General features: G+C 35.7%; 1 protein-coding gene across 3 annotated transcripts in view; it reads left to right on the top strand.

Annotated features, from left to right (window-relative positions):
* Tbck (TBC1 domain containing kinase) overlaps positions 1-26,903 on the top strand; it is a 116,980-nt gene that overhangs the window by 63,871 nt on the left and 26,206 nt on the right. For all 3 annotated transcript variants that reach the window (XM_048333365.1, XM_048333364.1, XM_048333366.1), the window contains 3 exons: positions 3,445-3,481; positions 5,007-5,168; positions 16,461-16,633. In XM_048333365.1, the coding sequence (XP_048189322.1) occupies positions 3,445-3,481; positions 5,007-5,168; positions 16,461-16,633 (372 nt within the window). The remainder of the gene's footprint in view (positions 1-3,444; positions 3,482-5,006; positions 5,169-16,460; positions 16,634-26,903) is intronic.

A 26,903-nucleotide genomic window follows, 5' to 3' on the forward strand; every position in this document is an offset into this window, starting at 1 on the left:
TAGCACAAAGCATTTCATATTCAATCAACGAATGAGAGAATATACCCATAACTAATTGTAATCCAAAGCATGGTGAGCTAGTTGTTGGAATCAAATATAGCATACAGTTTATATACTTGTGTATAATATAGTTTTACACAGCATGGTGTAAAAGGTAGTATGAAATCTATAGAAAGTTTACATGGAACAAATGGTATTTAAGGCATGATTTTAAACAGACAGCTCTGATTAGTTGAAATGATTTTAAAAAGAAAAAGAAATTGGAAGAAGGAAAAGCAAAGCAGGATGGTCAATCAGTAGATTACTTGCCTGTTAAACAAAAGGTCGAGTTCAAACCACAGTAAGTCTCCCACTTTACCCCCAAAAATATCAGAGAAAGTAGAATGTGTTCACATCATGCTAAATAATCTCTCTTGGCATAGTGTAAAACACTTACAGATGAGACACAGTCTGGTGTCTTAGTTACTGTGTTATAAAACTTTGCAGTGTATTACTACTTTATTTTAGTAGCACTGAGGTTTTAACTTAGGGACCTCACACTTGCTAGGCAGCCACTCTCCCATTGATTCATAGCCCTTTTTCGCACTGGTTATTTTTGAAAGAGTGTCTTTTTGCCTTGACCAGGATGATCCGATCTTATGCTTTCTGGCTATAGCTGTGGTAACAGCCACACCCAGCTTCATCCATTGAGATGCAGTCTCAAGGACTTTTTTCTCAGGCCGGCCTTGAGTATAATCCTTATGCTCTCAGCCTCCCATGTAGATAAGGCGACACAGAACTGGGCGGTATGACAGGTGCACCACTACATCTAGCTATGAGGTGAGAAGGGGTCTCGTGAACATTTTGCCCAGACTGAACTCAAATCACAATCCTTCAGATCTCAGCCTTCTGAGTAGCTAGGTTGCAGGTCTGAGCTACTATTTACAAAGCCTTTTCATTCATCTTACTTTACCCATAGCATCTCTGTGACCTAAGTCATGATTCCCTTACTCCAAAATAAAGTAAAATTTGATGAATCATACTAATTCACCAAAGCAGTAAAGCGCCTGCTTAGTAAGCAAAAGGCCCTGCAAAAAAAACAAAAACCTCACAAAATCAGTAGTTTTAGAGTTGGAACTCAAATGCTTGGTGTCTTCAATTCCTTTCCTCCACTTGGTAAATCACACTGCTAAATATTAGAATAAATAAGACATTCACAAGCTTAGTTGGTTTGTCATGGGAAAGCATTGTCATAGTGGAACAGGACAGTGATTTCACCACAGTTGCATTTTCTCAAAAAATCAGTTTAGCTGAAGAAAATATTGGAACAGATATGAATTAAAAGCAAGAACATTTGCAGTCGTATAAATTAAAAACTATTAAACAGTTGCAGTCCACACAGGAAGGAATTAGAACTTAAACAAGAGTGGTTCAGTATGCATCAGACAGAGCAAAAGCTTATAAGTAAAGCTTATAAGTAAATATAATATTTAAGGAGTTTGACAGGAAATGATTTAAAATCCAGTATTTTTGAACCTAAGTGACTGGAATAATAGATGTTAGTAAAAAGAAGAAGCAATTTTGGGGTGACCATGAGTATGCCATCTTGGATGAAGTTAAATTACATTGAATAAATTTGACTGTTCCAAAGTTTCTTTTTAAGCCTTATTGAATGGGATCGTTGCAGCATATTTTGGGAGCACAATTTTGTTCCATTACCAACGAAATTCTTTACCAGTACTATTTCAGATGCACTTATTACAGGATTTCTTAACTTAGTTTTTGAACTGTCCTTGGCGTTACATGATTTGCCTCTGGTCATTTCAAGTGACCCCTTTCCCCATTTTCTGTAGGCTGTTAAATGCATGATTTTTTTCAGTAGTTAACAGTAACTTGATGGTGTCCCACTATGGTATTGAAGCATTCTCTCAGTGTACCTCTCTCCTATCTGTATATACAATGAAGTTTCTAGCCATCTTTACTTTCAGACTCTTACTCTGCCTGTCCAGTTAAGGGCAGCCACCAATTCCTATCTTCTTCCTTTCTGTCAGTGACCTACAACCTCTTTGCATGTAATTAGCTGGCAAGCTGGGCTATTGTTGGGTTCATTTTTATTTGCTTATCCTCTGAAGAATTACTCTTGTGCTATTTGATATCCACGACTGGTGAACTGTTGTTTATAGATTCTCAATTTTATGTAGGTGGGAGTATAAATCTGGTTCCAGCTCTTCCATCTTCATTATAAACAGAATTTTAAGAAATAGTTACAGAGAACAGAGCTGGGGATGTAGTTCAGTGGTACCTTTCTTAAGGCCCTGGCTCCATTCCTACTCCTGCCCTCCCCCCCCCAAAAAAAAACATACAGGAGAATAGTATGGAGGTAAAGGTACTAAGAACTGTTGCTAAGATAATTTATTTGTAGGAGATTCGGGTTTTTTTCAAAATTTAAACTAGGATAAAGATTTTTTTATTTTGTTTTTTGTAACCCATACCTGAAGTCATATACCTTTATGCCTTTCCATTTCCCCATTCATCTTGTCTCTCCAAAAAGAACTATCTAGACATCAGCCTATGTACATGATGATGTGGAGATCAATGGGCTTTATTGTACTAAAAGTTCCTATATTTTAATGAGCTATACAATTATGTAATTCTGATTGGCATTCTGATAGCCATTGTATACAATACCAAGATAATATGCGTCTCTGTTGTTAAATTTATAATTGACAAGTGTTGAAAGAATACTTATTTGAGGCCTTTAGGTAGTTCCAGTTTTTGTTTAATGTATACAGTATTGGTTCCAAATAAAATAAAACGAGTATTTTTCAGACTTTTCTCTAAATTATTGTTGATGTTTGAACTTGATATTGACAATCAGTAGCCAAGGACAGGAAAAGAGGAAATGAAATGTTCCAGCTAAGTAATGAAGCCGTAAAAAAGTGAAATCCTCACTCCTTCACTTTTGTTCTATTTGGGCCCTAGCTAGATAGGATGAAGCCTACTCTCAAATGGGTGAAATCTACTTAGAGAATGTTTTCAAATGCCAATTTCTTCTGAAAATAGAACATTTAATGAAATATCTGAGGATTCTCTCATCTATTTAGTTCGACACAAGATTATTACAAGGGCCCTTAAAATCTCAGCAACATTTTTCTAGTTGTGAAAAGTATACCCCTAAAACTATACTAGTGTTGTATTTGAATAAGCCATTGTCTTGAGTGTATTGAAATGAAGATATTCTATAAATGATCCCTAGCAAAAAGCACATATTTGGTCCTAATATGGTTGAATAATCATTATGTAATAAAGTACCTGTGATCATTTTAGTTACCTATGTATTATTTTAATCAAAAGCTTAGACAAAAGTAGAATTTTTTAACCATTCACATTATTGATGGTCATTCTAATTATGCCTTTTCTTTGTTCTTCATCCATGCCTTGTGCTCCTGTTTTTTCTACTCATAGCTCTATGCCATTCCTTGGTTTCTCACCATGTTTACTCGTAAGTATCATTGTCTCAGTTGGTACTGTAGTAGCAAATGCAGCTCCATTCTAGCCTTTTGTTATATTTGTGATGTTATTAAGGGTGATAGTTAAGACTTACCTAGAAAAGAATTTCAAGTATTCTAACCCCTAAATACTCTAAAGAGAATTGTATAGGACAAAAGTGTTTTACCTAGAAAAAAAAAAAGTGTTTTACCTGTCTTGATTGCTTGTGCTTTCTCCTCTTTTTAAAAGAATATCATAAAGCCAGGTGCAAGAGAGGCTCACAGCTGTAATCCTAGCTACTCAGGAAGCTGATATCTGAGGATCATGGTTCAGAAGCAGCCTAGGCAGCAAAGTCTGTGGAACTCTTATCTCCAATTAACCACCAGAAAACAAAAATTGGTGCTCTGGCTTAGAGTGGTAGAGTGCTAGCCTTGAGCAAAAGAGCTCAGGGATAGTACCCAGGCCCTGGGTTCAAGCCCCACAACCAACCCCCCCAAAAAAAAAATTGACATAAAATATAAAATAGAGGAAGTTATTGAGGACAGTTTATACAACTAATTTCTGTGCATTTTCTAATAATTAGTGGTTTTTATCTCCTAAACAATTATTTCTCTGGAAACTAAGCACATTATTTGGCTGTGACACTTAATTAGTTACAAATATTAATATAGTTGACATCTCTATTTAAATGTTACTTATGATAAATGGAGTATTATTGGAATTACAATCAGTATGTATTACACTAGATGTAAGAAATGTATAAAATTAGAGAAATTTTAATAGAATTATTGGTAGGCGTGGGAATGTGGCTTAGCAAGTAGAGTGCTTGCCTAGCATGTATGAAATCCCAGGTTCGATTCCTCAGCACCACATAAACAGAAAAATCTCCAAAGTGGTGCTGTGGCTCAAGTGGTAGAGTTCTAGACTTGAGCAAAAAGAAGCCAGGGACAGTGCTCAGGCCCTGAATTCAAGCCCCAGGACTGGCCAAAAAAAAAAAAGAACTATTGATAGGAACTTAATAAAGCATTTGTTTACAATTCATAATGGAAATGTTACCTCATAAATAAGATGATGCTAAGTTTATCTTTATAAGATTTTTATAAGTCATATAGTTTATAAACCTTTTGGAAAAAACATAAATGAGACAAAAATACTAGGATTTGAAATGGAAATTAGAAAATACCACACTTAACTAATCTGGTTATCAGTTTTGAAGAGGTGTTAGGACACTATAAATATTTTAAAAACCAAGTAAGTGTTTTATTTAAAAAGTTTGGAGCTGAGTGTGGTGGCTCATACCTGCTATCTGAGAATCACAGTTCGAAGCCAGCCCAGGCAGGAAAATCCACAAGATGCTTATCTTCAATTACCAAAAGTGAGCAGTGGAACTATAGCTGATAGAGCACTAGCTTTAAGCACAAGAGCTCAGTGACAGAATTCAAGGCCTATAACCAGTACGAAAGTTTAGTAACATTAACTATTGCTTTCTAATTTTTTTTTTGTTTGCTGTAATTTAACTTTTTAAATGTTTTCCACAGATGTATTTCCGCTACATAAAATTTTTCACCTTTGGGATACCTTACTACTTGGAAATTCCTCTTTTCCATTCTGCATAGGAGTAGCTATTCTCCAGCAGCTGCGAGACCGGCTTTTGGCTAATGGCTTTAATGAGTGCATTCTTCTCTTCTCTGACTTACCAGGTATAGATATAAGTAAATAGAATCACTAAGCCATTTGCAAAGATAATTGTTTATGCCCTCATAACTTCTTCTGCTGCACCTTCTCTGGATTCTCTCCTTTTACTCTTCTTTTTGCTAGCCCAACATTGCAAATACAAATTTGGGTCATATGAGTTCACTGGTTTATTTCCCTCTTAGTAGTGCCAGCAGAAGGGTAAAAGGCAGAGTGGGGGGGGGGTAACATATTTACCCTTTTTCTTAGGACAGAACTGTTTATCTTCAGCTGATGGAGAGTAAGTAAAGGCCACTTGAGAAGGTGCTGGAAAATACATGTTTATATAAAGATGGTAATTCTCAGGGATCTTTCTTCTCTCCTAGTCCTAGCCCCAGCTGCTTGCTAACAATTGGGTGGTTTGAGAAAAGGAAATAATGTTTTCTTGGGACAGTTTGATTTTAAACTCCAGAGAATTATGTGTTGTGTAATATAAGGTGGTAAATTAAACTATATAGAGATCTTCTCAACTGAGAAGTTGGAAAACTGAGGGGTTGAATGTAAATTAAATGTAGAAATAAGTCTAGTAACCATAGTTTTGATAATATGGTTAAAAAGACACAAAATAACTGCCTAAGACATAACTAAATCTATAAAAGAAAAAATGGGTACAAAATGTTACCTTTTTTACAATTATTTATTGTTATATCACATATCTTCAGGCAAGCATTGTGCATGTTAATAAACTAGAAATCAAAACAGGAAACAAAAGTACTTTAAGATTATATAACTTAGTGACAAGCACCAGTGCCTCACGCATGTAATCCTAGCTACTTGGGAGGCTCAGATCCAGAAAAGCACATTTTGAAACCATCCTAGTATACAAGATTTCATTTCCAAAAATTACTACATAAAGGCTGGAGATGTGACTCAAATAGTAAAACACCAGGGCTGGGATGTAGCTCAGTGGCAAAGCGCTTGCCTAGCAAGTGCAACGTCCTGGGTTCGATCCCCAGTACCAAAAAAGAAAACACAAAAAAAAAAAAATACAGTTAAAAAAAAAAAACCCAATCAAATAGTAAAACACCAGTGAATGCAAACAAGTACAAGGAGGTCCTAAGTTAAATTCAAGTACCTGAAAGAAAAAAAGAACAACTATACATTTAGGCCTGTTTGAGGTCAGCCTGAGAACAAAGATAGCAAGACCCCATCACAACAAATAAGCTGGGCATAGTGGTATGCTTCTGTAATGCTGTATGTTGGAAGCATAGGTAGGAAGAGTGTGGTCTGAGGCCTGTCCCAGGCAAAAAAGCATTATCTGAAAAATGTCTAAAGCAAAATGAGCTGGAGGTTTGGCCCGAGTGACCCGATTACAGCCCAATACTGCCCACTACGAAAAGTGATTCTAGTATTGTTTGGCTCTCTGAGAAGGAATAAGAAAACTGCTGCCTACCCTGATTTTATTTGATAATCTATCATCTCCCTTATTGAAAATATTTGTCTTATTTGGGAAAACAACAAAAATGCCTTGGAATAATTTAAAATTTTTTCTCCCCCCCCCCCCCCCGTTGTATCACCATCAGCTAATTTATCAAATTTTAATTAAAGCTGGTTATTTATTATATAAACTATTTCTATGGGAGAATCTTTATGAAAATCAAGGTCCTTTATTTTTGCATTTGGTTTTGAACATGAACAAAAAGCTAGTTTTACAAAGTAAGAATGGTGTCTGTACTCTACTGTTGGGGTCAGCTGCACCTTTAAGGGGCCACAGCTGACCTCGGCCTGTCCTTCCCCTTCCTGTCTTTAACAGGAAGAGAAGCCCCTGTCCCTGGGGCTAGCACGTGTGCTATGGCGGAGGGGTACCCCAGGGGCCCATCCATAGGGGGCTGGACCTCTGCCAACAAAGGAAGTCTCCTGACATCATTTGAGGGACAGCCACTTGGGACCAATCAGGGGCCCCTCTCTTGTGCCCGCCTTTGGCGTATATCTGGGGGGCTCCTCATTTGAATAAACAGAAGCCCTAGAGGTTTTCTCCAGGGGCCCACGCATCCGTGTCATTCTTGGCGGTTTGGGGGCACCCTGCGACCACATGTCACCGAGGCTACCTGTGGCCATAGTTCCATAGTTCCCTTGTGAGTGATAAAGGACCACCCAGGAAGGGGCGGACAAGCTCCTTCCCCCCCCCAAGCGAGGGGAAGTCAAGAGAGAGCCCACACCCTACAGATGTTTTTTTAGTGTTCTCAACTTCCCAAAGTAAACAGAGGATGATTGATTAGGTTTGAAATAATTTTTCTGGTCAATTACATAAACATGTAAGTTGTGAATGCTGATGGTACACTTTTTTTTTTTTTTTTCCCTGCCAGTCCTGGGGCTTGAACTCACGGCCTGAGCACTGTCCCTGGCTTCTTTTTGCTCAAGGCTAATACTCTGGCACTTGAGCCACAGCACCACTTCTAGCCATTTTCTGTATATGTGGTGCTGGGGAATCGAACCCAGGGCGATGGTACACTTTTAAAACAAGAAAATTTAATATTTTTCCTATTCTGCACCTCAAAGTTTCCATAATCACTGGTGAATTTGTCTTAATAGTGTATAAGCAGATGAGTAATAACAGCTTATCCAAGAAAAAATTATTCCTGAAATTTTTCCAATTTTTTTAAAGAAAATTTTTAAGGAGCTGGGAATGTGGCTTAGCGGTAGAGTGCTTGCCTAGCATGCACGAAGCCCTGGGTTCAGTTCCTTAGCAACACATAAGTAGGAAAAAAGAAAAAAGCCAGAAGTGGCACTGTGGCTTAATAGGTAGAGTGCTAGCCTTGAGCTAAAAAAAAAAAAAAAAAGAAGCCAGGGACAGTGCTCAGGCCCTGAGTCCACGAGCCAGGACTGGCAAGGAAAAAAAAAAAGGAATATCCAAACAATGTTGAAGATGAGGATAATACAAAAAGTAGTAAGTTTAGAGGGGATTTCTATTAGCTGATATGTTTAAATGTTTTGTTGTTGTATATCCTTTGTGGAGTGTTTAATTTTTGAAACTATTTAAGGGAAAAGTTGTAACCAAAATTTAAAACTTACTTATTTCATTCATACTTACAGTAGAATTTTATTTTCCACATAATGAAGAACAACAGTGTCTAATTATTTTCACTAGTCCCAGCATTGTGGTTTGATAGACAGGATATTTTTATTTTTGTCAACTTAAGACAGTTGTTATAATTATTATCATTTAATGTAGCAAAGCATATTTTGTAAAGCATCACACTTTCTGAGCACACTTTCTTATGTAGTTATGTGCCACATGTTTCAAAATGTGTAAGAAAGTCACAACTTTTTGAAAATTAACATACAAATATTTTGAGGCTAAAACAAAGCCAATATTGCAAATTGGGATATACAACAAAGTGCTGAAACACAAACACCACAATGCCATGTACCATTATTTTCCTGTTTATACCCAAGATAGGATTGGACAGTTAGTAAAAATGAGGCAAAAGTTCAATTCCAGTTATGAAATTATATAGAATTCTGGAATATCTCTAGGGCATTGAAGGGAACAGAGCAGGGTGTGACGTCTTGGTTGTGACTTCTCATGAACTTGAAACAAACACATTGTTTCAAACCAAGACCTCATCCATTTTCATTTCTTATGTTAGTGAGCAATGTTAAGCTGTTGTCTACCTTACCCATGTATAAAATCTTTACATTCATAAAATATGTTTTTTTTATATAGCACATGGTTATATGAGCCACATTGTAAGTTGGGATGCCCCATTAAATTTGAATTACATATAATAAGTAACTTTAATATAAACAAACTCCAAATATTTGTTGCTTATTTAGAACTCACTGTACTAGATGACTTTGCATTTGTTTTTGCTAAGCAATGCAATCTTAACTATAAATTACCATTTAGGAAAAAAATACAGAAAATTATAAGAGGATGTAAACATAAGCAAGTATTTGGGGAGATAGAAAACTTGTCTCAAAATGATTAGACAGTGGTGGGAAACTTCTCTGTCTTAACATAAAACTTGTGATGTATTTCCTCTCATTCATATGGATATAATGATATGCCAAACACCACAGTGACACTTTATTTAGCCTCCTAATTTAGCAAATTGTAAACATTCAATTTTTAGTTGTTTCTGACAGATAGGCTGAGTACATGCATATGGTTTATACCATCTGTAACTATCAAAACAGGAATGTGCCATTGGCAGAAAGCACAAAATAACTCATTCATACATGCCAAGACTAGAATTTTTTTAAATACATTATCCAGTATAAATGCTGGGTGGGCAGTTGTCCTGTATGTTAGAAACAGTACCTTTCAGCAATTAAAAATGTGCTCCTGGCACATGTTGCTAATCCTAGCTACTCAGGTGATGGTGATTAAGAGGATCATAGTTCAATCTACCGTAGGCTAAAAGATCCATCGTGGTAGAAAAAGTTGGGCATAGTGAACATTACTCATAATGTTGCATACTAATGATCGCTCGATAGATGTACCTTAAAATAGAAATCTGGTACTTTTATCCTTTCAGTTTACTATATCATAATACTGATTAAACTTTACTAGCACCCATTTTGTTCTTTTTTTTTTTTTTTTTTTTGCCAGTCCTGGGCCTTGGACTCAGGGCCTGAGCACTGTCCCTGGCTTCTTCCCGCTCAAGGCTAGCACTCTGCCACTTGAGCCACAGAGCCGCTTCTGGCCGTTTTCTGTATATGTGGTGCTGGGGAATCGAACCTAGGGCCTCGTGTATCCGAGGCAGGCACTCTTGCCACTAGGCTATATCCCCAGCCACCCATTTTGTTCTTAATACTCCATTCAAATAGGAATTAAATTGCTTTAGTTGTAGGGTCAGCTATTCTAATCTGACTTTCATACAGAAAACTCAGTTTGTCAGCAAATAATTTATCTATTTTGTATTCTTCCCTCTTACTATTGTCACCTCATTCCTGACCTAAATAATGTCAATGGTACAAACATCAAATAAGCTCAAATTTTATTTTTTTTCTGACATTTTATTTTATTTATTTAATTTTTACATGGCATACAGTAAAATTGCACATTTGTAGGGCACAGTTTGGTATTTCATTCATCTTTTTTTTCTATTTATTGTCAAAGTGATGTACAGAGAGGTTACAGTTTCATACGTTAGGCCTTGGGTACATTTCTTGTACTATTTGTTACCTCCTCCCTCATTCCCCCCTCCCCCCCTTTCCCTTTCCCCCCATGAGTTGTTCAGTCGGATTACACCAAATGGTTTTGCAAGTATTGCTTTTGGAGTCGTTTGTCTTTTTATCCTTTGTCTCTCGATTTTGATATTCCCTTTTACTTCCCTAGTTCTAATACCAGTATATACAGTTTCCAATGTACTCAGATAAGATACGGTGATAGTGAGGGTACAACCACAGGAAGGGGATACAAAAGGATCATCAACAATAGAAGCTACAGTTTCACATGGCATGTTGAAAGTAATTACAACAGTGATATAAGCTCAATTTCTTTTTTTTTTTTGCCAGTCCTGGGCCTTGAACTCAGGGCCTGAGCACTGTCCCTGGCTTCTTTTTGCTTAGGCTAGCACTCTGCCACTTGAGCCACAGCGCCACCTCTGGCCATTTTCTATATATGTGGTGCTGGGGAATGTTCCCAGGGCTTCATGTATATGAGTCAAGCACTCTTGCCACTAGGCCATATTCCCAGCCCCATAAGCTCAAATTTTATAGTAGGCAAAAACTTGAAGTTATACTATTGAAGAGTATGCATGAAGGGCTGAGGATGTAGCTCAGTGGTAGAGGACTTGCCTAGCATATGCAAGGCTCTGAGTTCTAGCTCATGTACCACACAAAGTGTATATAGATATGCTAGTTGCATTTAATAAGAAGTATATACACATTTAAAATCTCTTACACTGATTTTTTTCAGGTACATATTTGGGTATAAAAGGATACAAATTTAGTGACTTCTAAACTTACTGTCAGCTGTGTGACCCCTAAGTAATATTTAAAGAGTGTATTTGTTCTCTACACACATAAGGTTGTGCATTTTATTTAGAGTAAAACATTTCTTTGGTAAGAGACATAAAGCAATTGCGAAGTTTTAGAAAATTTTCATTTATTGATCTGAAGCAGAAATGTACTCATGAAATGCCTAACTACTGAAAAGAAAGTGTAATATCAGTGCTGTTGAGGTGGAATATAACCAGCAACAGTCACTACAACCTTTCTAGCATTCAGCACTACCTTAAGAAAGCAAAAGGGGAGTCAGATATGTCTACATGTATTAGAGCTTTTGCTAAGTAAATATGTGTGTCACGTGTGTATCTCAAATTTCTGAAATATGTTAGAGGGTTTTTTATTAACTATACCAGTGAAAAATGATCTGGATTTTGAATGACGATTCTTACTATAGTTTGAGGATAACAACAAATAAAATAGGGTTGCCATAATTTTTGTATACAATATTCATTTAGTAAACAATATCTGAAATTTTTTAACTGGAAGATTTGAATTAGATGTAACTGATTACAACTGCTACTAATTCATGACCTTTTTGTTATTTATGGTGATGAATACTACCAGAATAATTAGTTTTAAATAAGAAGAGTTAGGAAACCTTCCCTAAGTAAGTAGTGGTTGAGGCCATATTTGAAATTATTTAACTGACACTGGGAGTGTAGAGAGGGGAGAATTTTCTAGACAAAAAGATGAAAGTGCTGAAAGGTCCCAACAAGTAACTCAATTTGTGTGTCCTTCGTGGCTGGAACACTTGAAACAAAATAGAAAAGCAGCTAGAATGAAGACAACTGGGTGTAAGTAGGAAAAGATCATGTGAGATCAGGTAGGTCATGGTGAAATATTTATGAAGTGTTTGTAGTGACACTTTATTTTCAGTGCCTTTGCAAAATGAAAAAAATTGAAAATAACTTCAAGGACCAAAATACAATTGCTACCTTGATATTTTAGAGTGTTTATGTCTGCACATTCCCTACAAGGAGTTTCAGCAGCAGCAAATCCAAACATTATTAACCTAAGTGTTCCTAGTGGTAATCCATAATTATTATTATTTCCTATAGAGTAGAGAACTGCTAAGTTTTTATTCTTGGAATTTCAGCAGAATAATCATATAGAAATTAAATATAAGGAATTTAATTATGGTCCTCCTCTCTTACACTTACCCATAGTAAGTACATATTAAGATCTAGATGCTATTCTAAGTTCTTTTTATTTTCATTGTTTATGTAGTCATTGAAATAAAATTCCATGAAAATGATTGTCATAATATCATTACGCGATGTAAATTTTGAGGGGATGAGGAAGGCACACTGCTGTTATTTTATAGAAAAATTGCAATGGAAAACAGATGTTGCAATGCATCACTGCTAAGCTGAAATAGTGATCTTGAAAAACACAAAGCCAGCAGCACAGCCAAGGAAGATTTTCAGATCACATGTCTCCAGGGTCCTAGTCAGGGTAGACTGGAGTTGTTTGTATGTCCCACATTCAGGAATATAGGCTACTTATTTTATGACTGACAAAAGTATTTCCTCTTCATGGATTTTTGTGAAAAGTGCGAAAAATTATGTCAGTTATTTAACATGTGTTTCTAAACATCACTCACTTTTGAGGTATACCGCAAAACCTTTATAATCAGAAACTATCCTTAAAATTTCCTACATACACTGCTAATAATATTGCAATAACTTAAGAACCAAAGCATACTGTGTTTTAAACTGAAATTTATCATGTATTGTTCCATATATAGTATATATTTTAATAGTACTCATGGTTCATGTTTCATTTCTCTCTACCTGATCCTGTATCTTTACATTTCACATGAAAATGGAAGATCTCTATACTGCCTGTATTAATTTGTGATCTTCTGCAGGATGGAAACTAGTTAACCCAACCACATTTAAATACTTGAAAAACAAATTTTAAACATTTCAGTTGTTACCCATTATATGAAAACTGATTTTGACACAAGCTTCTAGTTACCAGCAAAAAAAGAAAAGAAAAAGACTCCTCCTTTGTTTCTGTTCACCATTATGTACAACAGGAAAGGAGAAAATAGCTGCAGCTTTCCTGTGCTAAATCTTCCAAGGTGTTGTACTGTTTTTTTCTAAAAGGTGCTAGGTGCCACTCTCAAAATGAGCAGCTTTGTACTACATTACCTCTTCCACTGCTAGCTAACAATTATGTAAGAACAGAAAACAATTTAAGCACCTTAGGTCAATAATGTTTACTGCATCTCTTATTTATGTCTGGCTTTATTGGAGACACTAAGCAGTAGGGATGATAGATACATAGTAAAATGTGCCAGTAATTACATTCACACATACTAGATTTGAAAGGCTAGGTGAATTAAAGCAGAAACTTGGTAACATGCCTTTCTTTTCCCTTAGACATTACTGAGATGGTGTTTTGTATGCTTTTTCTAAAATTCATGTAAAATCCTGTCATTTTTTTTCCCCACTTAAAAACTTTGAATAAGCCAGGCACCGATGGCTCACACCTGTAATCCTAGCTACTCAGGAGGATGAGATCTTGAGGATCGTAGTTCAAAGCCAATCCAGGCAGGAAAGTCCGGGAAACTCTTATCTCCAGTTAACCACCAGAAAACCAGAAGTGGTGCTGTGGCTCAAGTGGTAGAACACTAGCTTTGAACTGAAGAGCTCAGCAACAGTACCCAGGCCCACAATTCAAGCCCCACAACCAACAAAACAAAACCACTTTGAATATAGAATACTCCAATGGCATCTCATAGTCACTGGTATTCCTATTGCAGTAATTTTTATCACCATAACCAGCACCACTACTCCAGCTTATCTAGTCCAGATATCATTACATGTGTATACATGTATACATTCATATCTAGAGACTTCCTACTATAAGTATGCATATTATTTATATGTATATCACTGGATTGTCTTAGCTTTTTTACTATCCAGGAGCATTCATGAATAACTAAAATTGACCCATTGGTAACCTATGACTGACACTCAAAACTTGGGTTACATATTACTCCCTTGTCATAAATCATTTGGTTGGCTGTTAGTTCCATCATCTTTTCAGTTAGGGAATTCAAATTCCCTCTCAAAATTGCTCAGTGAAAATAATGGAATTTGGAATTTAGTGGAATGTCAAATGTGTGGGACCATTCCTCTATCTTAACTTGGGTTGCTTGGGTTGGAGAGTGACAGCAAATTAAACATGGATGCGGTACTAGGAAAGATAGTTTAGTGTTATATCCTTAAGATGTTTATGCTACAAATGAATTGAGGTAAGTCACTATCAAATTTTTGAGTGACAACTTAAGTATAATTTGAAAATTAGAGTTTCAGATTTCCCCGAGTTTATTAGGCTCTTGTGAAATAGCTTCCCATAAGGCAGGCCTTGTTAAAGAGATTATAATGTTGTAGGTGTCAAATATCTTTTTTCCTGTAACTAGGAGCAACACAAAAGAATGTTATTTTGTGGTGCTTACAGTATGAACTAAGCATGTGAAAGATTATATAGTAATAAATATCTAAAAATGACAGAGATATGAGTGCTGTCTGTAAAGCTAAATTCCAGTAGATGCGAGTTTATGAAAAATGCCAGATAGAACCAGAAGACAGGGCAAGAGTGTACTTACTGTGGAAAATAATGTTTTGCCATGAGAAACTCCGTTAACTTCGGTGCTGTGAAGCATTTAAATGTCATTCAGAAACCTTACCCACTGTTCCTGAGATCTTAAGGATACCCAAGCTTATCCATTTAGCATGTGTTTAACACATTTTATTATCTGATAGGTAGAGTACTTTTCCCCTAGGCCATAGAGATATATAAGATATAGTCTTGCATCTAGTGAGAAGAAAATATTTGAAGTTGAGAAATAGCAAAAGCATGACAAGAAGTATGAGGTCGCATACCATTTTAATGTAAGTAGAATGCTAATAAAGTGATTTAGCAGGAAAGAAAAGCAAATAGTATCCGGACTAGATAAGCTGTTGTAGTGATGCTGCTTATGGTTTTGGAGATAAAAGTTGGTGAATTAGGCAGACCCATCTCTGTGGATACCTTGTTGAGGAATTTGAGCATTCTATATTGAAAGTTTTAAGTGGAAAAAAATTAGAGCATTTTATATGAATTTTAGAAAAATGTAGCTATACAGTGGAAATAGGATTGGACACTTGAAGAATGTTATGTTCTAAACAATGAAAACAAAATCCTGAGTGATTTCTGATGATTTCAAAAACTTTCTCTTTACCTAGCAATATTTTTCTGTCCTTACTTACAGGACTTACACTGCAGAGGACTGAGACTCAGTAGGAACAATTCTTAAATGTGGATTTGTGAGTTACTCTGATTTTTAGGAAAAGTCTATACCATACATACTGCAATTATATTTAATCCCAGGACATTAAGTAACGAAGTAACTAACTCAAAGCAAATAAAGGAATGTTTAAGGGCCATACTTTCCAGATTTGCTGGTCTTATTTCAATTCTAAATTAATTGGGGAATTTAAAAAATAACATACTTTAATAAATTGAGATATTTTATCTATAGTTACACACTTAACATAAATCACAGAGCTTATCTATAACATAGTAAATGCTCAATAAGTATCATTTTCTCTTTGCATTCTTCCAAGTTTCTCCACCTTGTGGGAAAATCTGAATGCATTGTGTTAGCTGAGATACTTGAGATAAGGAAAGATTTATTTGGAAAAAACAGTCAGGTTCAGAGGTTTCAGACAGTGGCCTGTAATTATGTCTTGTTTAATAAATGGCAATGAAGCTGGGAATGGAAGAGCACACTCAGAAGGCTGAAGCAGGAGGATCATGAAGTCAAGGACACCTGGGCTACATAGGGAGATCCTGTTATTAAAAAAAAAAAAAAAGGAAATAAAATAAATGCCACCAAAACTTGTAGTACACTTTACCAGGAGTTGTAGTACATCTTTTGTCTGCCTAGTCCAAATTTAGCCACCTCCCTCCTCTATTTTATCCTGCTAAAAATATCATAGTGAACAGAACAAAGTTTTATATAAGAATATGTGATTGTTTCTTGATATGCTGTAATAATCATGCTTGTATATATTTAGGTAATGCCAAGTGAAACATATATAAAAGCTTGTATACATTATAGATAGATTGATTATAATTCCAAATGACCCAACCAGTCACTAGTCCTTTAATATCTACATTATTTTTATTGGCATCTTTTCTCATTATCGTGAGTATATATTGCATAGACAGATTTGCAAATGGTTTTGTCTTTTTGTATCAGCAAAGCAATTCAAACCTTATAATTTTCTTTTTTCTCATCTTTCTAGAAATTGACATTGAACGCTGTGTTCGAGAATCAGTCAACCTGTTTTGTTGGACTCCTAAAAGTGCTACTTATCGACAACATGCTCAGCCTCCAAAAGCAAATTCCGACAGTGGGGTCAGAAGTTCAGCACCTTATTTCTCTGCTGAATGTGCAGATCCTCCAAAGACAGATCTGGTATGTATTTACAGATGGGAGTTGCAAACTCTAAAAGAAGTTTGATGCTAAAATTAGTAAATCCTAGTATCAATATTGATCTTGTCATTTGTGTACTCTTAATGTAGCTATTTTCCACAATACAAATGTATTCCCAAATATAATTCTATGTCTGTTTGGACAGTGCAGTTGGGAAAATTGCTTTGACTTACTTACTCCTCCATGTAACGAGTATTGTTTTCTATGCATTTATAATATCTATACATTCTGTTATGGAACAAAAGATTACAGAGACAAATAAGAATATTAAAAAGAGAAAGACAGAGGCATTAATAGTGAATTACTTATTCACAAAAGAAATGACAGTTAAAAAGCCTGTGCCATTAGGCACTTTAACATAATCCATGTTTTAAAACCAATTTAGAAATATGATCAGCATGGTCTTAAGTTATAATAATTCATGTGTTGTAAATGTTCTAGTACTGCCACAATACTTCTTTCCATAAAATTGAATTTCCATAAATACAAATCATTTGGGAGATACCTTGATAAATTAACAGGATAAACTTGTTAAATCTAATGATGAAACATCTTCAAATTTTATTTAACATGTTAAAAAAAATACATTCCATGTTTAGATTGTGTTACTTAAGTTTCTAGTATTTTCATGCTGAAATACCTTTCATTATCCTATCTTAAAGATTTTTCTTGGGCACTTAGGTAGTCTCTAATTTAATCACGTATAAGTATATCATTTTCCAGTTATATTTCTGATGATTTTTGCCACATACTTTGGACAGGACTACAACAGTAAAGCAAAATAAAATAGTTGGCAGTAGGTAGATTTGCTTTTTTCTTAGTTGAATCAAAAGACTTCTAATTTCAGTAAAAAGTTTATTTTGTTTTTACTTAATCTTAAAATTACACATATTTTTAAGATACTATGTCATCTTTTGACACATGTAAACATTGCATATTGTTCAAATCAGGTAAATATTTTCATCACCTCAAACGTTTTTTCTTTTGTGAAAGCATCCAAACTTCTTGCAACTAGCATTTTAAAAATGTAAAGTAACTAAGTATATGTCATTAGCTGTAGTTTCTTTGCTGTACCATGCAAGACCAGAATTTCTAATATCTATAACTTAATGTAATCCTACCAATCATTTTTTTCTACTTTAATTGCATTTTTGTCTGCTTTAGTTGTACTCTCCCAAGCATATTTTAACAACTACCATATTTTTAACATCTGAGATGAACTGTTTCCCAAATATGAGCACGATTATGCAGTATTTGTCTCTGTGTACTTGACCTGCTTCACTTTTGGCTTCATCTATACTATCACAAATGATAGAATTTTATTTTTGCCAGTCCTGGGACTTGAACTCAGTGCTGACCACTGTCCCTGGCTTCTTTTTGCTCAAAGCTAGTACTCTACCACTTGAGCACAGCACCACTTCTGGCCTTTTCTATATATGTGGTGCTGAGGAATTGAACCCAGGGCTTTATGTATTCGAGGCAAGCACTCTACCACTAGGCCATATTCCCAGCCCCAGGATTTCTTTTTTTAGTGGCTGAGTATCATTCCATTGTGTATATACATTTTCTTTATTCAACAGCTGATACGTCCTTAAGTTCTTTATATTTTAAGGCTGTTGTGACTACTGCTGCAGTTGACATGCCAGTGCTTTCAGAGAGAGAATAAGGGCTGGGAATATGGCCTAGTGGCAAGAGTGCTCACCTCGTGTACATGAAGCCCTGGGTTCAATTCCCCAGCACCACATATATACAAAAATGGCAGAGGTGGCGCTGTGATTCAAAGTGGTAGAGTGCTAGCCCTGAGCAAAAAGAAGCCAGGGACAGTGCTCAGGCCCGGAGTTCAGTCCCCAAGACTGGCAAAAATAAAAAAGTCTCATGGACTTTTCCTGCCTAGGCTAGCTTTAAACCAAGATCCTCAGATCTCAGCCACTGTACAAGCCACTGACAATCAGCAGTGCTGCATATTTTTTATGTTGAGCTTTGCAGAGCTTTGCAGAACTTGTTTTTTTAGTTCTGTGCTAAACACTCTGAGATATAAATTTTCTATCATCTTCCTTATTGCTGAGAGCTAGTGAGTACTGAATTTTATCAAATGCTTATCCTTATTTGAATATTTTTCTCTCCTTTAATGTGGTAATGTCACTTACTGGGTTTTGTATTCCTGAAATAAACCCTAGGTCATTACCAAAAAAGTTTTAACATGCTGACTGATTTGCTAGCATTTTATTTTTAATTTGTGAATCTATGGTCAAAGCTGAAATAAGCATCCAGTTTTCATTTCCTGTCTTTATATAGTTTTGTCTGCTGTCTAGTCAGTTTCTATAAAACCTTAGTGCCTCATTGTCTTTTAATCAGAAGGATTGACTACCCAGTCTTCCTATTTTCATTGTTTATATCCTATAGAATGTATTTGTTTAATTTGCACGATTCCTTTCTCAAAATAATTTTTAAATGTCTGTTTTCCCTAATTTCTCATGCTCACTGAATGCTTTATACAAAATATTTTTTATCTGAAATGTCCCTCTTTACATCCCAATATGTTTATTTAAAGGTCAAACTTGACCACAGCATAAAAGAAAGTAGATAGAAAAATAATATATACATGCCCTACAAAAGCTTATTTATACAGGTCCATTTATATTCTTGGTCTTATAAACTGGACATAGTTTCAGTTGATACCACTACAATGAAAGCTTGAAAACAGCCATGAAAAGCAAGACCAATTTGACTTTATGCCTGCAGAATTAAGATTTATTTCCAGAAGGAGACTATTGCTGGAGGAAAACACATAAGCTTTGCTGTTAGATAGACTTGGTTCCAAATGTAACCATGCTCTCTTTTGTTGTATAACCTTGAGTAAGTTTTTTATTTGTAAAAGAGTAATTGTAATAGTAGCTATTTCATTAGGGCTTAAGAAGGACATAAAGTACCTAATTCACTGTCTGATACATACCCATTTAAAAATAGTATTATTACATGTTAGTTAAGGGTTATAACTTCATAAACCATCCAAGAAATTTATATAATGAGTTGCATATCTAAATAATTTATATGAATGAGTGAAAAGATGCTTTGGTAGTCTGCTTTCCTTAGTTATGATAACTGCCTAGCTTGCAAACTACATAAGTCACAAAAGCAGTAACAGGAGTAAGGGATGGGAGCTGGCTTTCCAAACAAGGAATATTTTTGGCAATTTTCTGTTAGTAATTTTAGTTTGAAATTTCACTTTGACCTTTATTTCGGTCTTGGTACTAGTATCATTCAGAATACTAAAGAATTGCCAAAAGAATTATGTCATCTGCTGCCAGGGCCTTTACAACATCTAGTTTTTCCTTAAATAGCTAAAAATCTGCTTGAGGGGGGCTGGGGATATAGCCTAGTGGCAAGAGTTCCTGCCTCGGATACACGAGGCCCTAGGTTCGATTCCCCAGCACCACATATACAGAAAACGGCCAGAAGCAGCGCTGTGGCTCAAGTGTCAGAGTGCTAGCCTTGAGCGGGAAGAAGCCAGGGACAGTGCTCAGGCCCTGAGTCCAAGGCCCAGGACTGGCCAAAAAAAAAAAAAAAAAAAAAAATATGCTTGAGGATTCTTGTTCATAGCATGTTAATTGGAGAAACTTATAGGTGAAGATAATGTTATTTGATAACCAAAATAAAATGAAATTTGAATGTTTTGGGAAAAGATTATAGTCTGTTAGATTTCCTTAATCTATTTAAATTTTATCATATTAATTTATGACTGCTACAACTTAATTGCATGAAATTTGTAAATAATCAAAAATTATTATTATATAAATTTTATTCACAAAATGATACTGTACTACTGTCACTGAGAAAACATCATTCACTGAATTATCTCCAATTGATAGTTAATGATTTACCTGTGGATGAAATACGAATTTAGAATAGATAAAATCTTTATATTTTTATGCTTTAGATTGGAGAGTCAAACATTAGTAGTAGTATACCAAGTTTAGTCTCTGGAACAACCATTAAAAGCAACACTACATTGCTTTACTAGTACTCAGGTATATTAATGACTTCACTGAAAGACAAGACAGTTACCTGATCTGTTTTTGTTCATATTGTACACAATCACACACTAGCAGGAGGACTAAACATTGTGTGCCTAAGAGTATTCAGAGGAAGACAGAAATTAGAAACCTACCTTTTACCATCATCTAATCTCTTCATAACACATCTGGGATTTTGTATGTTGTTTTCTGTCCTTTGCTGAAAGTATTTCTCATTTTTAAGATCCTTTTTTTCAGGGAGGGCAGTCCTGGAGCTAGAACTGGGTGCTGTCCCTGAGGTGTTTTGTTTTGTTTTGTTTTTCATTTTGATTAGCATCATTTTTTTATTTATTGTCAAAGTGATGTACAGAGAGGTTACAGTTTCATATATTAGGCCCTGGGTACATTTCTTATACTGTTTGTTACCTCCTCCCTCATTCCCCCCCCTCCTCCTTTCCCTCTCTCTCCATGAGTTGTTCAGTTGATTTACACCAAATGGTTTTGCAAGTATTGCTTTTGGAGTCATTTGTCTTTTTATCCTTTGTCTCTCAATTTTGATTTTCACTTCCCTAGTTCTAATACCAGTATATACAGTTTCCAATGTACTCAGATAAGATATAATGATAGTGTGGGTACAACCACAGGAAGGGGATACAAGACAATCACCAACATTAGAAGCTACGGTTTCACATGGCATGTTGAAAGTAATTCCAACAGTGATATAACAGTCATTTCCTGTGCTTTTTGTGTCTAGCTTTTACCTCTGGAGGTAAGAGTCTCATGGACTTTACTACCCAGAGTGGCTTTGAACAAAGATCAGCCTGCTGAGTGTCTAGCATTACTGGTATGAGCCACCCGTGCCTACCACTCAGATCTTTCTGGTGTAATCTTTAGGACTATTTATTGGTCTTTATTTCTTTCCATCTGCTTACTTTTGGCTTAGTTTATTCTTGCTTTTTTAAAACCTTGAGATGCATCTTTAGCGTACTTGATCTCCCAGATTTTTAATATAGGCATTCATAACTTAACTTTCCTTTTAGAGCTACCTTCGATATATCCCAAACTTCAGGTAAGTTATATTTTTATTTGATCTGAGGAATTTTTAAATTTTTAAATTTCATTAAGAGCAACTGAGCATTCAAAGTGGATTTTGTTTGTATCGCATCTTTTGCTATAGATTTTAATTCAGTTAGGATGTGGTAAGATTTAGGAAAAAAAATTGCTATTTTTTAAGACTTGCTTTATAACCTCAAGTGTGATCTCTTTTGAAGAAAGTTCCATGGACTACCAAGAAGAAATTTGTACTCAGCGTCTAGGTGAAATATAACTGCAGATTTTGGCCAAGTCCATTTGCTCCATGGTACAATTTAACTGTGAAGTTGGATTACTTTTTGCCTTTGTGACCTGTCAATTAGAATGGATCACTTCAGCCACCTATAATTATTGTATCTGGATCTTTCTATAGTCATATCTAGTAATATTTTAGAAAATAAGGTGTGCCAACATCCATGCGTATTTGTCATTAATCTTCTTGATACATTGTTTCCTTTATTTTTATTGACCATTTTTATCCTTTGACTAATTTTGGCTTCATGTCTACTTTATCAGGTGTGAATATAAATAACTACTCTTCCTTGCTTGGAGGTTCATTCTTTCCTTGTTTTCATTTAACTGTTCTTGAAATGAGGTTTATTTTTCCCAAATACTTGTGCTTGGGTATGTCCTTCTTCCATTTCTGTGTACAGAATTCCCTTAGGTATCTTCTTTGATGCTGGCTTAATGGTCACAGATTCCTTTGATTTATGCTTATTATGGAGTATCTTCATCAGTTTTATGTTTGTTTATTTTCATGCCAGTACTGGGGCTTGAACTCAGAAGCCTTGCACTGTCTTGCTTGGCTGGAATTCTACCACGTAGCCATGCCTCCAGCCTAGCTTTATTGCTAGTTATTAGGGAGTAGAGTCTAGTGGACTTTTCTTCCCAGACTGGCTTCAAACCATGATCCTCCAGATCTCAGCCTCCTTAGTACCTAGGATTACCAGTCCTTCGCTTAAAAGTTATCTTTGATAGCTCTGATAGTCTTGGCATTTTGTTTAGGTCTTGAAATGCATGTATGTTCTCCTGTCCTTGAGGGTTTCTGCAGAGAGGTGTGCTGTTATTCTTAGAGGTTTGCTCTTGTAAAAATTTCGTTCTTGTGGCTTTCTGCATTCTTCAAGAAAAGCAGCAAATATAAAGTCAATACAAAAAGCACTATCTTATATACTAATAACAAACATGCTGAGAAATAAATCAGGAAAACAATCCCATTCACAGTAAGCTCAAAATGCAATGCCATGTAGTACAGTACCCTAGCAATAAAAGGAGCCCAAAGTCTACAATGAAAGCTATAAAACACTGTGGAAAGATACTAGAAAAAAAGAACTCCCAAACATACTGTGAAAATGTTCATAGATTACTATTAGCAATAAACAGAATCGATGCATTTCCATCAAAATTCCAATGACATGCTACACAGATATGCCAAAAAACAATCCCAGAATTCATATAGATGCACAAAAGTCCTCAAATAGCCAAAATTATTCTGGGCAAAAAGAACAAAATTGAAGGTATCACAGTCCCTTACTTCAAATTCTACTACAGAGCCATAGTATCAAAAACAGCAGGGTAGTGGCACAAAACAGTCACATAGGTCCATGGACTAAGTAGAGCATTAAGAAATAAGTCCATACATCTATAGCCATCTGATCTTGATAAAGGTGCCAAAAAAAAGTACATTAGAGATATCCCAGAATATATCATCCTTGTTGTTTGTTATGAGATCCTTTTCCAGAGCAAGGCTTCTGTGTTAAATTTTGGGTAATCTAGGTGGGCTGCAACCCTCTGTGGACTCTGAAACTTTCCTCTAGCTATGTTTGCTGTGCCCAGTAGCATTTGCTGGAACTCTCTTACTTCTCACCTAAAAAAGGAGAGACTACCTCCTACCTTTGGGTGTGTAGCTGACTTCTTAGTCTGATATTGACCCAAGTCTTTGCAGGTTCTATGGTTTGTTTCTCTATTGCTGATTTCCAAATTTCTCCTATAGTCACTTGATTAAAAAATGCAATTGAACATGTTTTACTTTGGTTCTTGTTTATGGAGAAGGAAGTGAGCGAGGGATGTCTATTCTACTATCATGGGTCCTCCTTGAAAAAGACTACATTTGACATGATGAGCAAATTTCACTAAGTGCCAGAAAGTAGCCATGATTTTTTTATGCAGAATTTTATTTGTAAACAATTGGGGATCTGTTTTGCTTTATGTGTTGTTGTTTTTTTTGCCAGTGTCTGTTTTGCTTTATAACACACTTAAGTTTATACTCTACAAAAACTATTCAGTCTACAAATTTAAGAGCACTGGTATTCACAGAATACACAGGATAGGTGTGTGGCTACTGTTCATTGTTCTCGGGCTTCAAAGCAGCATCCCAAATGGATCATTAGAGATTAGAGGACAGTGCTTGCTGCTGAGTCCCCAACAACCATACATTGCCATTTTAATGGATGATGGTTTACTTTCTAAGTGTGTGGTTTCAGCATAAGGCCTGGGCTGTCTGCAAGTAGTGAGCTAGGAAGTCCCCTTTCCACACAGTTCATGATGCAGACATTTTGGGCCTGGTTATTGAGTCAAAATGAAAAACAATACAGCAAGTCATGAGCCAGGTCCTCTTGCCATAGCTACCCGGGAAGCAGAGACCTAGGGAACTGTAAGCCAGCCTGAGCAGGAAAGTTTACTAGACTCCATTTATAAAATAATGAGAAAAACAATCGTTAGAAGTGTGGCTCAAATGGTAGAGCACCAGTGTAGCAGGTATGAATCCTTGAGTTCAAGAACAGAAAACCACCGAAAGTCTCTTAACCTTATAGAAATTAAAAACTGAAGAGAATAAGATGAAAAATGGAAAGCACCCTAACTTGATAAAGACAATCTAAATGAAAATTCTAGAACAGCTAGAAATTACTAACCGCATCAAACCTGTAGGATACAGGCAAAGTAGATGTTTCTCTTATCATTTTCACAGTGCCTGTTCTTTCTGACATTTGCCATACTTTGGTAAATAGGTCACATTCATTCCTCCTACAAACAAAAGGGATAGTACTGTGGAGTTCTACTGATGCTAGTATGCTAGCCGTCTGGGTACTGAGATTTTATGGTAACTTATAGCTTGTGACTTTGTGAATATTAAGTACTTAAGGAGTTCAAAGAAGCTCAGGGGATTTTGCTGAACTGAGCCTCACAGAAGAAATATTTCTGTCTCCAAACTCAGTCAGGTTTTTACTTCTGTTAGGCAAAAAAAGCACTTCACCCCATTGGCAAGAGCCAGTGACAACTTGGTTCGTCATTAAAGAAGCTGACACCAAACTAGTTTGTCTGCACTTCATTTTGTAACAGGCTATGTTAAAATTGTATGGAAAAGCTGTCTATTAACATTGCATGAAGGAAGTGAAGGATGATGGACTAAGGTTTATTTTCTGACATTCTCTACTATTTGTTATTCTTTAATATTTAATAATATAGCTGGTTGCTTTTACATGCAACCTGCCTTCATTTACAGTACAATATTCTGTCATATTTTCATCCATTTGCTATTACTGTGTCAGTTATTATTCAGTTGGTTTGTCATACCTGAGGGCTGCATTAAAATTCCTAGGCAAGTTTCAATTCCCCAAGTTCTTAAAAAAGAATAAGTGATTGCAAAAATATCACTATGGTCTCTCAATTAAATTTAAGCCTAGAGTATAGAGAAGTTCTGTGATAGTTTTTAGTTTACTAATAAAATATTCTCTATGTTCACATGTGCTTTACACTTTCTCCTTTGAAATTAGTCTAAAGTCACAAATGACTTTTCTGTTTTCATCTCACTTGATCTTTTATACCTTGAAGAGAGTCAAATGATACTCTTCTTCTGCTATCATTATTCATGGGCATCTGGTGTGCTAATCTGTCTTTTTCTTTCTGATATCTCTAGTTCAGTGTTACTGTTTTCCCTTGAGGTAGAATCTTACAGTATTTGTCAGAGTTTTTGTACTTTTTAAGACTGAGTAATTTTCTTCCATGTATACTATCTCATTTACCTACTTTTCATTAATGGACACTTAGACTGTTTTCACTTTAGCTATTTGTAAATACTGCTATGAACATGGATATACAGATTTATCTTTGAGACTGTGGTTTTAGTTCCTTTTGGCATATCCAACTTATTTTTTATAATATGGCATAGGCCTTTGATATAATATGCAAGAAATCAATGCTAAATCCACTGCTATGAAGGTTTTACACTGTTTTCCTCGAACAGTGTCTAGTTTTCACTTTAAGTATGTAATCCATTTTGAGTTAACTTGTATATAATATTTAAAGTCAAACTTTATTCATTTGCAGGTGTTTGCCTCAGTTTTTCTGTCACCATTTGTTGAAAACCCTGTCCTTTCATTTCCCCTGATTAAAAAAGCATATATCTGGCTCACAATTCTCTTCCATGGGTCTGTGCATCTGTCTTTTTGCCAGCACCACAGTTTTACTATAGCTTTGAAACAAATTTTGAAGTCAGGAAGTGAACCTTCATTTCATTCTTTTCATCAAGATTATTTTGGTGCACATTGGTGACTCATACCTGTAACCCTAGCTACTCAGGAAGCTGAGATCTGAGGATCATGGTTCAAAGCCAGCTCAGGCAGAAAAAGCTTGTTCTTATCTCCAATAAACTACCAAAAAGTGGAGCTGTGGCTCAAGTGGCCTTGAGCAAAAGCACCTCAGGGACAGCCCCCAGGCCCTGCATTCAAGCCCCTGGAACAAAACAACAACAAACAAAAAATGACAACTCCGTTGAGATTTCCTGACTAAATTTTAGAAAGGCTTTTCTATTCTTGAAAAACAAAAAAAGAACCATTGGAATTTAGATATGGATTGCACTGACTCTGTAGATTAATTTAGCAGTATGGAACATCATAGTATTTTCTTCTAATCAATAAACATTGGATATGCTCTCATTTCTGTCTTTAACTTTTTCAGCAGTATTTTTGCTTTTATTTTATAGGTCTTTCACAGCCTAGGTTAATCCTAAATAATTTCCTTTTCAGATGATTCACTGGTATCAGATAATTTGTTCATTTATTCTGATAGTTTTTGTGTAATCTAAAGATCATATTGTTAGGCTAGAAGTACAGATCACCAGTCTACCACTAACACGAGACCTGAGTTCAAAC

The sequence above is a fragment of the Perognathus longimembris genome, chromosome 24 (assembly GCF_023159225.1).
Source record: "Perognathus longimembris pacificus isolate PPM17 chromosome 24, ASM2315922v1, whole genome shotgun sequence".
Lineage (NCBI taxonomy): Eukaryota > Metazoa > Chordata > Mammalia > Rodentia > Heteromyidae > Perognathus > Perognathus longimembris.